General features: G+C 44.0%; 1 protein-coding gene across 1 annotated transcript in view; it reads left to right on the forward strand.

Moving 5' to 3' along the window:
- Window positions 1-15,400: 15,400 nt before the first annotated feature.
- Window positions 15,401-18,218, forward strand: part of LOC138637472 (G-protein coupled receptor family C group 6 member A-like) — a 65,599-nt gene continuing 62,781 nt past the window's right edge. The window contains exon 1 of the mRNA XM_069726188.1: window positions 15,401-15,699. Coding sequence (XP_069582289.1) covers window positions 15,515-15,699 — 185 coding nt within the window. The 5' untranslated portion in view covers window positions 15,401-15,514. The remainder of the gene's footprint in view (window positions 15,700-18,218) is intronic.

An 18,218-nucleotide genomic window follows, 5' to 3' on the forward strand; every position in this document is an offset into this window, starting at 1 on the left:
CAAGCCGCGACGTCACCGCGACATCACCGCAAGGTCCTGGAAGCGCTGATTCGAAGGAGGAAGGTTCCCGGTTAGTACCAGGGCGCGTCAGAGGGTAAGTATTGCGATATTTTTTATTTTAATTCTTTATTTTACACTTAAATCTGAATTCCGATACCAATTCCCGATATCTTAAACATATCGGGAATCGATATCGGAATTCCGATTCCAGATTCAAAAGATCGCCGACTTCATGGCCGACCCCACACAGGGGTCGGGTCGGGTTTCATGAAACCCGACCTTGCCAAAAGTCGTCAACTTTTGAAAATTTTCGACCCGTTTCGCTCAACCCTAGGTACAGCGTTTCATCGGATTTGCAAACTTTTATAGACGATTTATTCGTAATTTCTGTGAAATTGTGCGACCCATAACACAGCTAACTAAGAAGGAAAAGACTTTCTTGTGGTCCGCACAGGCTCAGGAAGCTTTTGATTGTCTTAAATCCCGGTTTACATCTGCACCTGTACTAATTCACCCAACCCCAGCACTTCCTTTCATCGTAGAAGTGGATGCTTCGGATTGTGCTCTGGGGCCATCCTCTCACAGAGAACGGGAGAGAAAAGCTTGTTACATCCGTGTGCTTTCTTTTCTCGCAGACTCTCCGCTGCAGAAAGAAACTACGATGTGGGAGATAAGGAGCTTCTTGCCATTATCGCTGCATTTATGGAATGGAGACATCATCTGCAGGGGGCATCACAACAGGTTATTGTGCTCACGGATCATCGCAACCTGGAGTTCCTTAGATCTGCAAGATGTCTTTCTCCACGGCAGGCTCGTTGGAGTCTATTTTTGAATCAATTTAATTTTGTCATTTCGTATCGCCCAGGTTCACATAATGGGAAAGCGGATGCTTTGTCCTGAATCCATGCCATGGATTCCGTACCTGGGACCCCGTCTAAGACCGTCCTGTCTGATGCCAACTCTATCGGAGTCATTCAGAATAAGGACTTATGGAAGACCATTAAGGAAGCCTACGACGCAGACTCATTTCTCGCCAACCCGACTGCTGATGTGAACTTGGTTCTCAGAAATGGTATGTGAGTCCGGGATCAATATTTATTCATTCCAGAGGCTGTAAAGCTGCAGGTCCTCAAGTTTGTCCATGATTCCAAGTTGGCGGGTCATCGGGGGGTACAGAAGACACAGGAATTTCTGAGCCGTTTTTTTGGTGGCCTACCTGTCTGAAGGACGTGAAAAGTTATGTTCTCTCTTGTGAGGTATGTGCACGTTTCAAGACTCCTCGTGTATCACCTACTGGACTGCTTCAACCACTACCTGTCCCCTCTCGTCCTTGGGGGTCTATTTCAATGGACTTTATAGTTAAATTGCCCACCTCTGGGGGAAAAAATTCTATTCTGGTGGTTGTAGATCGCGTTACTGAGGCTGCCCACTTCATTCCCTGCAATGGTCTTCCATCATCCAAGGAGACGGCAGATCTGGTCATCGAGAATGTGTTTCGGCTGCATGGAGTTCCGGACAAAGTCATCTCAGATCGGGGAGTGCAGTTTACGTCCAAGTTCTGGAAAGGATTCTGTGATTCGTTTGGTGTTAATGTTTGTCTGTCCTCTGCATACCATCCTCAGACTAATGGGCAAACAGAACGGATGAATCAGACTCTGGAACAGTATCTTCGATGTTATATCAACCATTCTCAGGATGACTGGTTGGAAGAATTCTGTTATAACAACTCTCAGAGTTCTTCTACAAAGGTAACACCTTTCTATGCCAACCTAGGTTATCATCCCAGTATTCTGCCCAGATCCCCGATCAACGCACCGGTGCCTGCAGTTCATGAGAGGTTGGCGGCAATGAGACAGAATCTGGAAACCCTGAAGGAATCACTGTCTACTGCACAAGAGAGATATAAGAAATCTGCCGACAGGTTTCGGAAGCCTACACCTAGAGGTTCAAGATAAGTGACTCTGTATGGTTATCTATTAAAAATCTGAGATTGAACATTCCATCACAGAAACTCGGACAAAAGTTCATCGGCCCATTCAAAATCTCTGGGATTGTGAGTTCCGTTGCCTGTAGTCTGAAGTTGCCAAGAACCTTGAAGGTACACCCTGTGTTTCATATCTCCCTGTTAAAACCAGTGTCGCCAAATACATTTCAGGGTCGGATTACACCTCCTCCTCAGCCTGTGTTAGTGGATGGACAAGAACAGTTTGTGGTAGAGAAGATTCTGGACTCCACGATCTGCAGGAATCAACTGCAGTACCTCATCAAATGGCAAGGATATCCGTCTGAGGAGAACTCTTGGGAGCCGGTGGGCAATATCCGTGCTCTTCAAAAAATTACTCTGTTCCATCAGAAATATCCTGACAAGCCTGGTCCTGGATCGTCCTGAGGCCGCTTCTGAGGTGGGAGTAATGTAAGGATTCCGGACTTTCCTGGCGTCTGTTTGCCCTGATCCAAAATGGAGTCTGGGATCTAGCCAAGTCATGGAACTTCCTGTTTGTCCTATTTAAGTCCGGGTCTTCTGTTCACCTGTGCTTGAGTATTTTGTGCTGCTGGCTCCTGAGCATCTGCCTGTTTGCTGGCTAACTCCCTGCTTCCGCTGCTCTCTACTCGGTGGTCTGCTTCACCCCATTCAGCTACCTCTCGCCTCTGGAACTGCTGCGACTTGCAGCACACCAGTGGAAGGATTTCCTTTGTGTACAAAACTTTTGCCAGTCTTGTGCCTCTTTGCACAACCACACCAGGTGAGCAAGATTCAAGCTGTGCTTTTCTCTCCAAGAAAGATGTACTCATCTACTACGCTTAGATAGCGCTCTCCCTCTTTCTCCCCTCGTCCTCTCTTTTCCAGGACGTCATTCACATGACGCACCATCTGTGAACAATTGGACTCCAAATAACAAGTACTGTGCACACGTGTGAGCAAGTTTGCTGGACTTCATCATTTAAGTACTGTGTGCATTTGCCTTATAACTTTATTGGACTTCATCGTTCAAGCGTCTTGTTTGCTTCCACATTATTTCCTTGCTGGACTGGTTCACATTATCGGTAGTGTTGAGCATTCCGATACCGCAAGTATCGGGTATCGGCCGATACTTGCGGTATCGGAATTCCGATACCGAGATCCGATACTTTTGTGGTATCGGGTATCGGTATCGGATACATAGAGATGTGTAAAATAAAGAATTAAAATAAAAAATATTGATATATTTACCTCTCCGGCGGCCCCTGGTGAGTCCGCGGGTAACCGGCAGGCTTCGTTGTTCAAAATCAGCGCTTTTAGGACCTGAGAATCACGTCCCGGCTTCTGATTGGTCGCGGGCCGCCCATGTGACCGCCACGCGACCAATCACAAGCCGCGACGTCACCGCAAGCTATTAGCGCGCTCATTTTTAAAAAATGAGCGCGTTAATGACTTTCAAAGACGTAGCGGGTTGTGATTGGTCGCGGCCGCGACCAATCACAAGCCGGACGTCACCGCAAGCTATTAACGCGCTCATTTTTAAAAATGAGCGCGTTAATGGCTTTCAAAGACGTAGCGGCTTGTGATTGGTCGCGTGGCCGCGACCAATCACAAGCCGCTACGTCTTTGAAAGTCATTAACGCGCTCATTTTTAAAAATGAGCGCGTTAATAGCTTGCGGTGACGTCGCGGCTTGTGATTGGTCGCGTGGCGGTCACATGGGCGGCCCGCGACCAATCAGAAGCCGGGACGTGATTCTCAGGTCCTAAAAGCGCTGATTTTGAACAAAGAAGCCTGCCGGTTACCCGCGCTGAGTTCAGGGGCCGCCGGAGAGGTAAATATATCAATATTTTTTATTTTAATTCTTTATTTTACACATCCCTATGGATCCCAGGGCCTGAAGGAGAGTTTCCTCTCCTTCAGACCCTGGGAACCATGAGAATACCTTCCGATACTTGATGTCCCATTGACTTGTATTGGTATCGGATATCGGTATCGGCGATATCCGATATTTTTCGGGTATCGGCCGATACTATCCGATACCGATACTTTCAAGTATCGGACGGTATCGCTCAACACTAATTATCGGTCATGCCCCGCTTCTCAGTTTGCTGTGATTTTCTATATAGAGCTGAGGACCTCGTTACTATTGCAGGAATATCTGTACCATGTTTTGTTCGCTATTCTGTTTGCTGTGACTTTCTATATAGAGCTGAGGACCTCGTTACAGTTGCAGAAATATCTGTTAGTTCTGTTTACATTTCTGTTTTTGAGTAAATACATCTTTTGTTGCAACTTTGCTCTCAGACTGGCTCTATCCCATGCTATCAGATTCCGTAGTACCCATATAATTATTACACCCATTGCCCAAGGAGGGGGTCGATCCAGTTACATGAGAGAATTGCATTACAGGTACAGAGAAGAAGGAAAACTAAAATTTCTCCATTTTCTCCATTGTCTCTGTGTGCGTACATCGGACTTCACTCCGATGACATCAGATGTAGTTCGATGATTCACACCACAAACAGACTAGTAGGATTGCAATTAATCCTCTCATCAGATGTACCCACAGCATGCTGCCATTGTTTCTCATGAGGAAAAAATCTGCAGACCTTCACTGCCCATAGTATAACATTGAGCAGAGTGCTATCCGATAAAACATTAGGTATTACTCGGCCATGTTATACAGCTGACTGCACCCTTAATTAGGGAACAGAAATCATTGACAGTAAAATGGAGGAGTCACGTGCCAGTACATACGTAGCAAACTCGGTCCATTCTTGCCATTGGTCCAATAATGCTGACTCAGAAGTGCATGGAATCTGGACTCAGGAGAACAGGTAAAGTCTATCTACAACTGAACCTGACAGTCTAGGCAGTGTGTCTCTGTTTGCTGAAATTCATCAGATGGGAGCAATGGCAGATAAAACATCTGGTCCATCCTGTCAGATATACTGTAGCTGTTAATACTACCTGGGCTACTAGTGCTAGAAAAAGTGGGAGGACGCTGGTTCTGAGAGGAATGGAGGGGTTGCCTGTTCGGCCATGGAGTCAGGATGTGTCCGTTCTGCAAAAGTTTAAGTTGAGCAAGTAAAACAATTAATTCTGATAATTTGCCAATTTGTACTCTCTTTTAAAAGCTGAAACAATATTCCACATTTTGCTTTTATAGCGAGGGTCTAAAAGAATTGCTATTTAATAGTCATCCCATAGATTGATGGCAACTATATGCCTGTCATGCCACAAGCATTCCAGCATACAGCTTGCTATCCTTGCCAGCATGACCGAGGGCCGTGTTGGTTCACTTTCATCACTCCCCTGTGATGGTTTGTTGTCATAGTCAGCATTGTCATCATCATTTCCACTCTGTCACCCTCATCTCCTGCTTGTGCCTGTGGAATCTCAATATCCCCCTCCATATCCACTTGCTGCTGCTCCTCCTATTTTTCCTCTCCCTCTACATCATACTGTATATAATATGAACCTTAAAGGGATTTTCCCAGCAAATAAAGTTCATTTTAATTAATAGATCTGGGAATAATAAAAGTTTCCACAATTGGTTGTGTTTAAAAAAAAATGGGCCTGTGCTGAGATAATCTTCCCATGCTATGTGCTGTGTAATGTCTGTGTCTCACCGTGCAGGAACTTGGTCTGATCATACTACATCTACCACAGGAAGAAAAGTTTTTTTTTTTACTAAATTATAATATATATAAAGACTGCAAAACATTATTCACACTATAGGGGTAGAATGTGACAGTATAGTCCACCACTGTTACACACAATCAGGAATGGAAATTGTTTAAACATGGAGGTAAGCAGGTACCTTGGTCCGCTAGAGGAAATTGCATTGACCAAGGATCATCCCACCGAATGCCCGCTCTCCTTCTACTGTGGACATAACTCTACTCAGACAACACAGGGTGAGGGTAAAACAGTGTGGCAATGCTTTATTGAACAACAAAACAGGCAGATAATACAGAACAGTCCCAGCAAAATATCCAAGATGGTGCAAATTACAGAGTCTCACCCTTATGCTGACTTGCCGGGATAAGAACAGTTGTGACATCAGAACTTCCAGGGCCGGCTACCCCACCTGTGGCATGCACAAAGGGGAGGTAACGACAAGCTTATGAAGATGACAGTCCATTGAGGTACAAGGCCAGTTGACTGGAAGGACAGAACCTGGTTGCTCTGAACATCTCCATGGAGTCAGGTGACTCGCTGATCCCATTCCTGCTCCCCACAAATGTATCTGTGGGTTCGCAATGGTCAGTGGAGCAGATCTGTATTCTTCCTGCCGGGACCATGGTCCCCTAAGCTGGCATCTTGTAGAATGACAAATCTGTTTGTCCCTCATGATGGAGCCATAATGTCTTGGCTGCTGTCACATAGAGAGTCTCTGGTTCTTTGGATCTCTGGATCTCTTTTCTGTCTGTATATGGAGGTATCTATCCTATTTATAGTTAACAACTGTTCTTCAAGTGAGAATTCACAGGTAAAGGTGAAGAATGGTGATGAGATTAGTTTGCATTGTTTGATTATGTAATCTATTTACATAGTATTTCCTCCTCTGTTTTGCAAGTAAAGGCCCCTTCACATTAAGCGACGCTGCAGCGATACCGACAACGATCCGGATCGCTGCAGCGTCGCTGTTTGATCGCTGGAGAGCTGTCACACAGACCGCTCTCCAGCGACCAACTATGCCGGTAACCAGGGTAAACATCGGGTAACTAAGCGCAGGGCCGCGCTTAGTAACCCGATGTTTACCCTGGATACCATGCTAAAAGTTAAAAAAAACAAACACTAGATACTTACCTACAGCCGTCTGTCCTCCAGCGCTGCGCTCTGCTTCTCTGCTCTCCTCCTGTACTGTCTATGAGCCGGAAAGCAGAGCGGTGACGTCACCGCTCTGCTTTCCGGCTCACAGCCAGTACAGGAGGAGTGCAGAGCACAGCGCTGGAGGACAGACAGCGGTAGGTAAGTATGTAGGGTTTGTTTTTTTTAACTTTTAGCATGGTATCCAGGGTAAACATCAGGTTACTAAGCGCGGCCCTGCGCTTAGTTACCCGATGTTTACCCTGGTTACCAGTGAAGACATCGCTGGATCGGTGTCACACACGCCGATCCAGCGATGTCTCCAGGGAGTCCAGCGACCAAATAAAGTTCTGGACTTTGTTCAGCGACCAACGATCTCCCAGCAGGGGCCTGATCGTTGGTCGCTGTCACACAGAACGATTTAATTAACGATATCGTTGCTACGTCACAAATAGCAACGATATCGTTAACAATATCGTTATGTGTGAAGGTACCTTTAGCAAAGTATCTGCCCTGGACAATGTGTAATCAGCATACCGGCAAACATTACTAGTAATCTAGGATAACAGCACAACATGTTACTTCAAATGTCAACTAAAGGCCCCGTCACACTTAGCGACGCTAAAGCGATCCTGACAACGATACGACCTGTCAGGGATCGTTGCTGCGTCGCTATGTGGTCGCTGGTGAGATGTCACACAGTGCGTTCTCCCCAACGACGCAGCAGCGATGCGGCGACCTGTAGCGACCTGTACAACGATGTCACATGGCAGCTATTTCATGACGATTAACAGACCTCAATGAGGGACTCCTGTCAACGAGGTCGTTGGTAAGGTGTCAAACACAGCGATGTGTGCTACCCAGCGGGACCTCAACGATCAAAAAAAGGTCCAGGCCATTCCGACACGACCAGCGATCTCACAGCAGGGGCCTGGTCGCTGCTACGTGTCACACATAGCGAGATCGCTACTGAGGTCGCTGTTGCGTCACAAAACTTGTGACTCAGCAGCAATCTCGCTAGCGATCTCGCTATGTGTGACGGGGGCTTTACAAGTCAATATTACAGGCTTATACAAACAAAAGTCTTTTTTTTTTGGCCAACCGGAAAAAAACACATAAATACAAAAGTCAACATGTAGATAGCAGTCTATTCCTCCTGGCTTGCTGAAAATAGGCGTCTGGTTAATTAAGATAAAATGTGTTGTCATAGAAATCTTGTGGAACAATAGAGAAGGTGGAAAAGGAGTTTTCAGAGTACAAAAATCTGCAATGGTTAATGACAATGATGATGACATCTAAAAGATACTGCTTGAGAATATGGCCTGGCTGACAGAAAGATGATCATTAGCAGAAGGGGGAGGAGGAACTTTTGAGGTTTGCTTGAAAAACTGATTGGCTTGCATTTCCAAATGAGAATGTGATGTTATCTCATTTGTTGTTGGAGAGTGAAAATTCCTAGTCTATGACAGACAAAATATCCATAGCTTAAGGTACCGTCACACTTAGCGACGCTGCAGCGATACCGACAACGATCCGGATCGCTGCAGCGTCGCTGTTTGGTCGCTGGAGAGCTGTCACACAGACCGCTCTCCAGCGACCAACGATGCCGGTAACCAGGGTAAACATCGGGTAACTAAGCGCAGGGCCGCGCTTAGTAACCCGATGTTTACCCTGGTTATCAGCGAAGACATCGCTGAATCGGCGTCACACACAATCCTTGAGCACAGCGGCCGGAAAGCAGAGCGGTGACGTCACCGCTCTGCTTTCCGGCTGACCGACTCTCACAGACAGTACAGGAGGAGAGCAGAGCACAGCGCTGGAGGACAGATGGCTGTAGGTAAGTATGTAGTGTTTGTTTTTTTACTTTTAGGATGGTAACCAGGGTAAACATCGGGTTACTAAGCGCGGCCCTGCGCTTAGTTACCCGATGTTTACCCTGGTTACCAGTGAAGACATCGCTGAATCGGTGTCACACACGCCGATTCAGCGATGTCTGCGGGGAGTCCAGCGACGAAATAAAGTTCTGGACTTTCTTCCCCGACCAGCGACAGCACAGCAGGGGCCTGATCGCTGCTGCCTGTCACACTGGACGATATCGCTAGCCAGGACGCCGCAACGTCACGGATCGCTAGCGATATCGTCTAGTGTGACGGTACCTTTAGTTTCCTTTTACAGTGCCTGCAGACAGCTAAGGAATTGTCTTGTAGAATCATTTGTTGTGCAATGTTACTGAACATGTATGGCCAGGTTGAACAACTATAATAGGCAACATCCAGAAAATTACGACATGTGATTGTAACAACAGTCACCAGAGTGACCACTTTAGCCATATAAATTGCTACTGAAACTCACTGACAGTGGTATTTAAATAGGTTTGCTGGCGAGTGCACATATTGTATGCCATTGGTCGCCCTGCAATGCAAGAGTGTGGAGGTTGATTGATTGTGATGGAAACCAGTGGCCTGCTTAAGGACCCAATGGCTGCCATCTCAGTCCCTAGTTCCTATGGCTGAGCTTCATAGGATAGCCTCCCAATTTGACTATAAACCACAATACAGCCGTATTGCGGTATACAGAGCAAGCAATTAAATAATTTCAGGTTCAAGTCCCTTAAGGTGACTAAAAATAAAGTAGAAATATACAGTACAAATATTTCAGAAAAAAAAAACAAGAATTTAAATCCGCTTTTTCCCAGTTATAAAATAAAGAAAAACAAATAGAAAAATGAGTATAGTTTTTCAATGTCACATCTGTCAAATGTCTGATCTATACAAATATCAAATTATGTCATACTTTATGTATCACAAAATGGTATTAGAAAGCCATCAGTTCTCCAAGCAAAAAAAATCCTCACACAGCTCAATAGAAAAATAGAAACGGCACAAACCAATTTTTTTTTACAAATATCCCTAAAGAATTTTTTTATTACTTAGATAAAAAGAAAATTACAGTACTCGAGTATAAGCCGACCTGAGTATAAGCCGACCCCCCTAAATTTGCAACAAAAAACTGGGAAGACTTATTGACTCGAGTATAAGCCTAGGGTGGAAAATGCAGCAGCTACCGGTAAATGTCAAAAATAAAAATAGATACCAATAAAAGTAAAATTAATTGAGACATCAGTAGGTTAAGTGTTTTTGAATATCCATATTGAAACAGGAGCCCCATATAATGCTCCATACAGTTCATGATGGGCCCCATAAGATGCTCCATACAAAATACGCCCCATATAATTCTCCATAAAATTTATGATGGGCCCCATAAGATGCTCCCTATTAAAATATGCCCCATATAACGCTGCACAAATGCTGATTATGGCCCCATAAGATGCTCCATACGGATATTTGGCCCATATAATGCTGTACAAATGCTGATTATGGCCTCATAAGAAGCTCCATATAAAAATGTGCCACATATAATGCTCCATACAGCTCATTATGGCCGCATAAGATGCTCCATATAACAATGTGCCACATGTAATGCTCCATACAGTTCATTATGGCCCCATAGATGCTCCATATAACAATGTGCCACTTGTAATGCTCCACACAGTTCATTATGACCCCTTAAGATGCTCCATATAAGTATGTGCAACATGTAATGCTCCATGCAGTTCATTATGGCCCCATAGATGCTCCATATAACAATGTGCCACATATAATGCTCCACACAGTTCATTATGGGCCCATAAGATGCTCCATATACAAATATGCCACATGTAATGCCCCATACAGTTCTTTATGGCCCCATAGATGCTCCATATAACAATATGCCACATATAATGCTGCTGCTGCAATTAAAAAATGACATACTCACCTCTCGTCGCTGCCCGCTGCTCCTCAGCATCCCGTCTCTCCACACTGACTGTTCAGGCAGAGGGCGGCGCGCACACTAATATGTCATCGTGTCCTCTAACTTGAACAGTCACTGCAGAGGACGCGAAAGACGGGGCAGCGGTGGTATGAGGAAAGGTGAATGTGAAATACTCACCTGCTCCCGACGCGGTCCCTGGCATCTTCTCCTGGACAGAAGGTCTCCGGGAGCCGGCAGCTTCTTCCTATGTTCAGCGGTCACTGGTAGCACTCATTACAATAATGAATATGCGGCTCCACCCCATGGGAGTTTAGTCCATATTCATTACTTTAATCAGTGGTACCACGTGACCGCTGAACAGGGGAAGAAGCTGCTGGCACCAGAGACCATGGGACATGCAGGGACCACGTCAGGAGCGCCAGAAGCAGATGAGTATGTGACCGTGACCGTCGTCTGACCCCCCCGCCAACCATGACTCGAGTAGTATAAGCCGAGAGGGGCACTTTCAGCCAATTTTTTCTGGCTGAAAATCTTGGCTTATACTCCAGTATATACGGTATACAAGTTTCATGTTGGTGTAATCATACTGACCTGGAGCATTGTGTTGCTGGGTAATTTTTATTGCAAAATGAACACAAAGTAAAACTAAAAACTATGGTGGAATTGCATTTTTTTCACCATATCAAGAAACTTAGATTTTTCTCTCACTTTCTGGACAATACATGGTAAAATGAATACATAGTAACATAGTAACATAGTTAGTAAGGCCAAAAAAAGACATTTGTCCATCCAGTTCAGCCTATATTCCATCATAATAAATCCCCAGATCTACGTCCTTCTACAGAACCTAATAATTGTATGATACAATTAAGAAGGAGGCTCCAGGAAGACATCCAGGCCTCTCTTGAACCCCTCGACTGAGTTCGCCATCACCACCTCCTCAGGCAAGCAATTCCAGATTCTCACTGCCCTAACAGTAAAGAATCCTCTTCTATGTTGGTGGAAAAACCTTCTCTCCTCCAGACGCAAAGAATGCCCCCTTGTGCCCGTCACCTTCCTTGGTATAAACAGATCCTCAGCGAGATATTTGTATTGTCCCCTTATATACTTATACATGGTTATTAGATCGCCCCTCAGTCGTCTTTTTTCTAGACTAAATAATCCTAATTTCGCTAATCTATCTGGGTATTGTAGTTCTCCCATCCCCTTTATTAATTTTGTTGCCCTCCTTTGTACTCTCTCTAGTTCCATTATATCCTTCCTGAGCACCGGTGCCCAAAACTGGACACAGTACTCCATGTGCGGTCTAACTAGGGATTTGTACAGAGGCAGTATAATGCTCTCATCATGTGTATCCAGACCTCTTTTAATGCACTCCATGATCCTGTTTGCCTTGGCAGCTGCTGCCTGGCACTGGTTGCTCCAGGTAAGTTTATCATTAACTAGGATCCCCAAGTCCTTCTCCCTGTCAGATTTACCCAGTGGTTTCCCATTCATTGTGTAATGGTGACATTGATTCCTTCTTCCCATGTGTATAACCTTACATTTATCATTGTTAAACCTCATCTGCCACCTTTCAGCCCAAGTTTCCAACTTATCCAGATCCATCTGTAGCAGAATACTATCTTCTCTTGTATTAACTGCTTTACATAGTTTTGTATCATCTGCAAATATCGATTTTTTACTGTGTAAACCTTCTACCAGATCATTAATGAATATGTTGAAGAGAACAGGTCCCAATACCGACCCCTGCGGTACCCCACTGGTCACAGCGACCCAGTTAGAGACTATACCATTTATAACCACCCTCTGCTTTCTATCACTAAGCCAGTTACTAACCCATTTACACACATTTTCCCCCAGACCAAGCATTCTCATTTTGTGTACCAACCTCTTGTGCGGCACGGTATCAAACGCTTTGGAAAAATCGAGATATACCACGTCCAATGACTCACCGTTGTCCAGCCTATAGCTTACCTCTTCATAAAAACTGATTAGATTGGTTTGACAGGAGCGATTTCTCATAAACCCATGCTGATATGGAGTTAAACAGTTATTCTCATTGAGATAATCCAGAATAACATCCCTCAGAAACCCTTCAAATATTTTACCAACAATAGAGGTTAGACTTACTGGCCTATAATTTCCAAGTTCATTTTTAGAGCCCTTTTTGAATATTGGCACCACATTTGCTATGCGCCAATCCTGCGGAACAGACCCTGTCGCTATAGAGTCCCTAAAAATAAGAAATAATGGTTTATCTATTACATTACTTAGTTCTCTTAGTACTCGTGGGTGTATGCCATCCGGACCCGGAGATTTATCTATTTTAATCTTATTTAGCCGGTTTCGCACCTCTTCTTGGGTTAGATTGGTGACCCTTAATATAGGGTTTTCATTGTTTCTTGGGATTTCACCTAGCATTTCATTTTCCACCGTGAATACCGTGGAGAAGAAGGTGTTTAATATGTTAGCTTTTTCCTCGTCATCTACAACCATTCTTTCCTCACTATTTTTTAAGGGGCCTACATTTTCAGTTTTTATTCTTTTACTATTGATATAGTTGAAGAACAGTTTGGGATTAGTTTTACTCTCCTTAGCAATGTGCTTCTCTGTTTCCTTTTTGGCAGCTTTAATTAGTTTTTTAGATAAAGTATTTTTCTCCCTATAGTTTTTTAGAGCTTCAATGGTGCCATCCTGCTTTAGTAGTGCAAATGCTTTCTTTTTACTGTTAATTGCCTGTCTTACTTCTTTGTTTAGCCACATTGGGTTTTTCCTATTTCTAGTCCTTTTATTCCCACAAGGTATAAACCGCTTACACTGAATACTGTCATGGAACACAATATTTCGTGACTCAAAAAAACAAATTCTCACACGACTATATTGTTGATTAAAAAATAATAAAGTTTTGTCTCTTGGAACAAGGGGAGGAAAAATCAAAAAACCTAAAGTGCAAAAAACATAAAACTTGCTTGAAAGTGTCAAAATAATGTGTATGGGGGTGTAAATTTGCAAAAGCATGAAGTATATATTACCGTTCAAAAATTTAGGGTCACCCAGACAATTTTGTGTTTTCCATGAAAACGCATACTTTTGTTAATCAAATGAGTTGCCAAATGAATTGAAAATCTGGTCCAGAAACTGACAAGGTTTGGAAAAAAAGATTTTTATTTGAAATAATAATTTTCTCCTTCAAACTTTGCTTTCCTCAAAGAATGCTCCCTTTGCAGCAATTACCTCATTGTAGACCTTTGGCATTCTAGCAGTTAATTTGCTGAGGTAATCTGGAGAAATTTCACCCCATGCTTCCAGGAGCCCCTCCCACAAGTTGGTTTGGCTTGATGGGCACTTTTTGCGTTACTATATGGTCAAGCTGATCCCACAACAGCTAAACGGGGTTGATTTCTGGTGACTGTGCTGGCCACTCCATTACAGAAAGAATACCAGCTGCCTGCTTCTTCCCTAAATAGTTCTTGCATAATTGGAGGTGTGATTTGGGTCATTGTCCTGTTGTAGGATGAAACTGGCTCCAATCAAGCGCTGTCCACAGGGTATGGAATGGCATTGCAAAATGGAGTGATAGCCTTCATTATTCAAAATCCATTTTACCTTGTATAAATCTCCCACTTTACCAGCACCAAAGCAACCCCAGACCATCACATTACCTCCACCATGCATGACAGATGGCATCATGCACTCTTCCAGCATTTTTTCAGTTGTTCTGCAACTCACAAATATTCTTCTGTGTGATCCGAACACCTCAAACTTGGATTCGTCTGTGCATAACACTTTTTTCCAATCTTCCTCTGTCCAATGTCTATGTTCTATTGCCCATATTTATCTTTTCCTTTTATTAGCCAGTCTCAGATATGGCTTTTTCTTTGCCACTCTGCCCTGAAAGCCAGCATCCTGGAGTCGCCTCTTTACAGTAGATGTTGACACTGGCGTTTTGCATGTACTATTTAATGAAGCTGCCAGTTGAGGACCTGTGAGGCATCAATTTCTCAAACTACAGACTCTATTGTACTTGTCTTGTTGCTCAGTTGTGCAGCGGTGCCTCCCACTTCTCTTTCTGCTTTGGTTACAGCCTGTTTGTGCTCTCCTCTGAAGGGAGTAGTACACAACGTTGTAGGAAATCTTCAGTTTCTTGGCAATTTCTCAAATTGAATAGCCTTCATTTCTAAGAACAAGAATAGACTGTCGAGTTTCACATTAAAGTTCTTTTTTCTGTCCATTTTGAGAGTTTAATGGAACCAACACATGTAATGCTTCAGATTCTCAACTAGCTCAAAGGAAGGTCAGGTTTATATGTTCTCTACTCAGCCAAACTGTTTTCAGCTGTGCTAACATACATGTGAACAAGGGTTTTCAAGAGTATTCTAACCATCCATTAGCCTTCTTACACAGTTAGCAAACACAAAGTATCATAAGAACACTGGAATGATGGTTGTTGGAAATGGGCCTCTATACTAATATGAATATGTTGCATTACAAACCAGACGTTTGCAGCTAGAATAGTCATTTACATTAACAATGTATAGAGTGTATTTCTGAATCATGTAATGTTAGCTTCATTGGAAAAAGCTGTGCTTTTCTTTAAAAAATAAGGACATTTCTAAGTGGCCCTAAACTTTCGAACGGTAGTTTATAACTGCACAGCGACATCACATGCTGTGACCTGAGTAAACCTTGCAGTGTTGCTAAAACAGAAAAGGACTTTTCTAAACTGTTATTATCATTCTACTATGCCAAAGATGATGCTTGTCTGGATTTCTTTCAGTTAAAGCCTTAGGTAATGCTCATACTATTTTTGTAAACTATTGAATGCACGCCATTGTTTAAAGAAGAAAAACCAGAATGAGTTGTTGCTGAATAGGAGAACCAAACGGACACACTAACAGGTTGGTGGACAGACGGAGAGATCATGGCATTGCTACTTTATATAATTTCTATGGGTCTCTGGTGGACACCGATACAGACATGCGAGAACAAGGAACATGCTGCAGCTTATTTATCAGGGGACATTGTAATTGGAGGTCTATTTCCTATTCATCAAGGGGTATCAAATTTATTGGAGAAAACGGAAAATAATAGTTTCTTGTGTAACAGGTTAGTACCGGTAATATGTTTTGTTTTCTAAAAAATAGTCATATAATTGTTTTATCCTTTTTTCATAAGTTTTACATACATCATACAGTCATACATTCATCATCATATTTCCATTTATTATTATTATTACTGTATTATTATTATTATTATTATTATTAGTAGTAGTATTATTATTATTATAGCGCCATTTATTCCATGGCATTTTACATGTGAAGAGGGGTACATATAACAAAAAACAAAGTCTGGCTTTCTTTAAACACAGAAACACCTAAGCATATCCACCAAAAGAAAGGGTTATGAAGTCAACACATGTAAATATCCCAAAAGAACCAAACTTCACACAAAGCCAGTAAAACTAACCATAACCTTTATTAGAAACAATAAAATACAACTATTAAAAAATCGGAAAAAATGCGACAAGCACAGGTAACTACAGTGGGCAACCCAGGAAGTTACCCAAATAGGCAGTATGTACATCCATATAAACAAATGATTAACATTGTTAAAAATCTATAAATACAAAGGATGGTACTATGTAACCATGCACTGAGAACGCATATAAAAGGTAAACAATATATGATTAAATACAAGTGTATACATAAACGATAATGTACATAGTTACCTATGGAGTACTCCTGGGAACCCACCACACCTGACGTGTGTTTCGCAATGAAATGCTTCGTCCAGGGGTGATTGGGTACTGGCCAAAGAAGGTGTAAATACAAGCAAGGGCCAATGGAAAGACCATACCTTAATTATCTTCATCTGAACTTTCTGTGTAAGGATATCACGATTGGACACATAGACAAACAGAAGAAAAGGAATCATGGCCAGGACAAAGCACAGGCGCACTGCGATCATGCCCACACGTCATATCTCACGTGGGACCAAGCGTTGCCTTACCAACCACAGTGCGCCGGGCTCGCAATGCCCGTAAATCATCAATGTAACATCCGGGTAATAACCGCTGGGACAAGGCACCAGCACACTAAGATCCTGCCCATACGTCATATCCTATGTAGGACCAAGCATTGCCATAACAACGATAGCGTGTCGGGTTCGCAATTCCCATATATCATTGAAGTAAGATCCGGGAAAGCACGTACATGTTGCTATGACAGCAACACAACATCCGGAAAAAGCAAATGTGTGTTGCTAAGACTGCCACCCAGAGCATGAACAAGTGAGGAACGCGTCGCTGCAAAAGCAAAAGGTAAAGCAGTAAGTGTGCCATGAACCTGAAGAAGAGCGCTCTTGGTATGGCAACGCTTGGTCCTACGTAGGATATGACGTATTGGCAGGATCGTAGTGCGCTGGTGCCTTGTTCCTGCGGTTATTGCCCGGATCATACGTTGATGATTTACGGGCATTGCGAGCCCGGAGCACTGTTGTTGGTATGGCAATGCTTGGTCCCACGTGGAATATGACGTATGGGCATGATCGCAGTGGGCCTTTGCTTTGTCCCGGCCATGATTCCTTTTCCTCTGGGTCAACTGTGAGTGGTGCATGTTGAGTGAGTGTGACGTCACCTCTGTTTATCTATGTGGGTAGCTGCTAGTGGGGTGATGCTGCAGGCCGCAGGCTGTGATGAGGGGGTTTTCCAAAGTGTGACGCGTCACTGCTTGTCTCCGGTGATGCAGGGGTGTCCGGCGGTGCTGCCCAATGCTGCTGCAAATGTCTCAGGTCCGGTGCTGCTGCGGGGGGCTCTGCCAACATTTTGTGAGAGGCCAGAGCCCCCCACAGTGCCATAGTTTCCTGTGCAGTGGACTCCAGGAAAATGGCCGCCCAGGGGGCGGCACATGCGTAGATGGAGATCTCGGCACCAAGCTCTCAGGAGATGAGATCACAGAGCTGAGATCTCATCTCCCGAGATCTTTGTCCCAAGATCTCCATCTGCACATGCGCCACTTCCTGGCAGCCCTTTTCCCAGAGTCCACCACACAGGATACCATGGCACGGCGTGGGGCCCTGGCCTTTCACAAAATGTCGGCAGAGCCCCCCGCAGCAGCACTGGACCGGAGACACCCGCAGCAGCCCCGAGCAGCACCGCTGGACACCCCTGCAGCAACAGACACCCACGTAGGATCGCCGGGCACCAGCAGCACCGCCGGGCACCAGCAGCACCGCCGGACACCCCCTCATCCCAGCCTGCAGCCTGCAGCAACAGTACCGGTAAGGTATATATGCATTATGAGGTGCACCCCCATTTCCCCCAAAATCTGGGGGGAAAAGTGCGTCTTATAATCTGAAAAATACGGTAATTTGATAGGTAAACGGCATAATGCAAATTACTTTTTTTTGGTCATCGCAACATTGCATTAAAATGCAATAACGGGTGATTAGAAGATCGTATCTACACCAAAATGGTATCAGAAAAACATCAGATCAGTGAGCAAAAAAATAAGCCCTCACCAAGCCCCAGATCCCAAAAAACAAGAGAGACGTTTAAGTTCTCCGAAAATTATAAACACACTATCCAAACCCACATCAATGCTAGTGGGAGGGTGACACTCCACAAA

The sequence above is a fragment of the Ranitomeya imitator genome, chromosome 5, assembly GCF_032444005.1.
Source record: "Ranitomeya imitator isolate aRanImi1 chromosome 5, aRanImi1.pri, whole genome shotgun sequence".
Taxonomy (NCBI): domain Eukaryota; kingdom Metazoa; phylum Chordata; class Amphibia; order Anura; family Dendrobatidae; genus Ranitomeya; species Ranitomeya imitator.